Source organism: Echinops telfairi, unplaced genomic scaffold, assembly GCF_000313985.2.
Source record: "Echinops telfairi isolate 266 unplaced genomic scaffold, ASM31398v2 ScPeMD7_5;HRSCAF=22, whole genome shotgun sequence".
Classification (NCBI taxonomy): domain Eukaryota; kingdom Metazoa; phylum Chordata; class Mammalia; order Afrosoricida; family Tenrecidae; genus Echinops; species Echinops telfairi.
In genome coordinates, this window is record NW_022103901.1 from 14753046 (window position 1) to 14754908 (window position 1863).

Here is a 1863-nt window from a genome sequence, read left to right on the forward strand (position 1 = left end):
CCGTTTCCCCCCCTAAGGTGCTCACACCTTCTTCAGTCTGAGGGCTTTGCTGTGCTTGGGGCTCACCTTCTCCCACCATGACCTCCACAGTCCTAACCAGCCCTCACCAGGTACCCGGAGAGGCCCATCCGGATCGACTCAAAGCTGCTGACCAGGATGCCGACACCGTGGCCTTTCCCCAAGGCAGTTCCTCTCCCAACTTCCTGAATTTGCCTTTGGACACCTTGCAGCATTTCCTGGCTTCTCCCTCGCCGTGTCCCTGGCAAAGTCATTCGTCACTAAGTCCTCCTCAAGCCCAAGCTCCGGAAAAGTGCATCTCTCCGCAGCGGAGCCTTCATCCCATCTGGGCACTCGGCCACCATCAAAGCAGACTGGGGACCAGAAGTTTGGGTTCTTGACCTTGGGCGAGTCCTCTCTCTAGGCGTCAGTTTCCTCATGTGGGAATCATCAGGGCCTGATTTGTCAGGGCCTTCCGTCCTCACGTCTGCCATCTCATGAGCTAGGAAACGCTGGCTGAAGTGGCCTCATTACGAGAAGTAAGCCTACCTGGGTTTTCCTCATCCTCGTGTTGACCGAGTTATAATTCTCATCTGCTTCCTCCTTCTGGGGCTCGATGGCTGTGGGAAGACAACGGGGCATGGGAGGGGGTGGGGGTTAGAAGATTTGGGGAGGGCGGATCGAGACACAGAGCCAGGGCCAAGCCCCAGCCACACAATAGCAGCGTGGTCACACCCATGGGTGTTTTTCTTGTTTGACACTAGCTTGTGTGTCCCGAAAGAATTTAAATCAGTTTCACTTTGACTTTTCCTCCTTTTATAACCAACCACTCAGACCAGTGTTTCGATGTTTGGGGAAATAATAACTTAGCATAAAATGCCTTAATTCTGAGAAGAAAATGGATTTTCTTCCTGAGGGTGTGTCGCTGAATCACACAGGTGTGCAGAGGGCTCCTAATCGGACTCCCATCTGCTTGCACCTGGCGGAAAGGATGGTAGGAGTCAAAGGTTGGATTGTAAATAAAGGACCAGGAGATGGGGGTAATTGCCGTGGAAAGTACGCTGGACTGGAAGGTTCCGGAATCTAGACGTAAGCCTACTGTGTGACCTGGACCTGCCACTTGGCTTTTCTGGGTCACATGGCCCAGATCGGTACCAGGCAGTGGGGAGGACCAGAGGGAGGACTGTAGCTGAACTCCCAGGAGCTCACCCTTCAGCTGTGTGCGGATTTCCCTGCCCAGCTGTTTGATCTCCTCGCGCAGGTTCTGCAAGTCCTGCTTCATGCCTGAACAAGAGAAGGTCCGTGTCCCCCAAACAGGAGCCTCTCCTCCCAACAGACCACCCAGGGCCACCACCTGCGTGGAACTACAACCCCCACAATCCCACCGGCTGAGCATGCGCCCTGCGCCCGGGGAAGTCACTCACTCTCTTCTGGGAGGGGCGTGGCCAGGATGGTGACCTGCTGCTTCTCCAACTCTCGGACTTTAGTGTCCAGTTTGACAATAATCTGCCGAATTGTCCTGACCTGGGAGGGGGGCAGCGAGGGCTGGGGGTCCTGCAGACCGCACGTGCATTTCACGTTCCTCCAGCCCGGGGTCGCCCTGGAGAATTCAGGCCGAGGCTCCAGCCCCCTTACCTTCTGAAAGAACTCATCGTCCGGGTTCCCCAGCCGGGCCGTGCCCGGGTGCACCACCAGCGCGACCTGTTCGTCCTCCACGTCCGAGCTGTCATCTCCCTGCCAGGGCCGGCCGGGGTCATTGACACCACTTCCCGGCTGCCGAGCTCGCCCCGCGGAACCTCCGGGCTTCCGGGTCTTCCCTGCCTGGCCACCAGCCACCCTTCCCAGCCCCGAGGACCAGCAGGCTGG

General features: G+C 57.5%; 1 protein-coding gene across 1 annotated transcript in view; it reads right to left on the reverse strand.

Moving 5' to 3' along the window:
- STX4 (syntaxin 4) overlaps nucleotides 1-1863 on the reverse strand; it is a 5954-nt gene that overhangs the window by 3828 nt on the left and 263 nt on the right. The window contains exons 2-5 of the mRNA XM_004705645.2: nucleotides 1633-1731; nucleotides 1422-1521; nucleotides 1207-1281; nucleotides 547-617 (exon numbers count right to left, since the gene is read on the reverse strand). Of these exons, the coding sequence (XP_004705702.1) occupies nucleotides 547-617; nucleotides 1207-1281; nucleotides 1422-1521; nucleotides 1633-1731 (345 nt within the window). The remainder of the gene's footprint in view (nucleotides 1-546; nucleotides 618-1206; nucleotides 1282-1421; nucleotides 1522-1632; nucleotides 1732-1863) is intronic.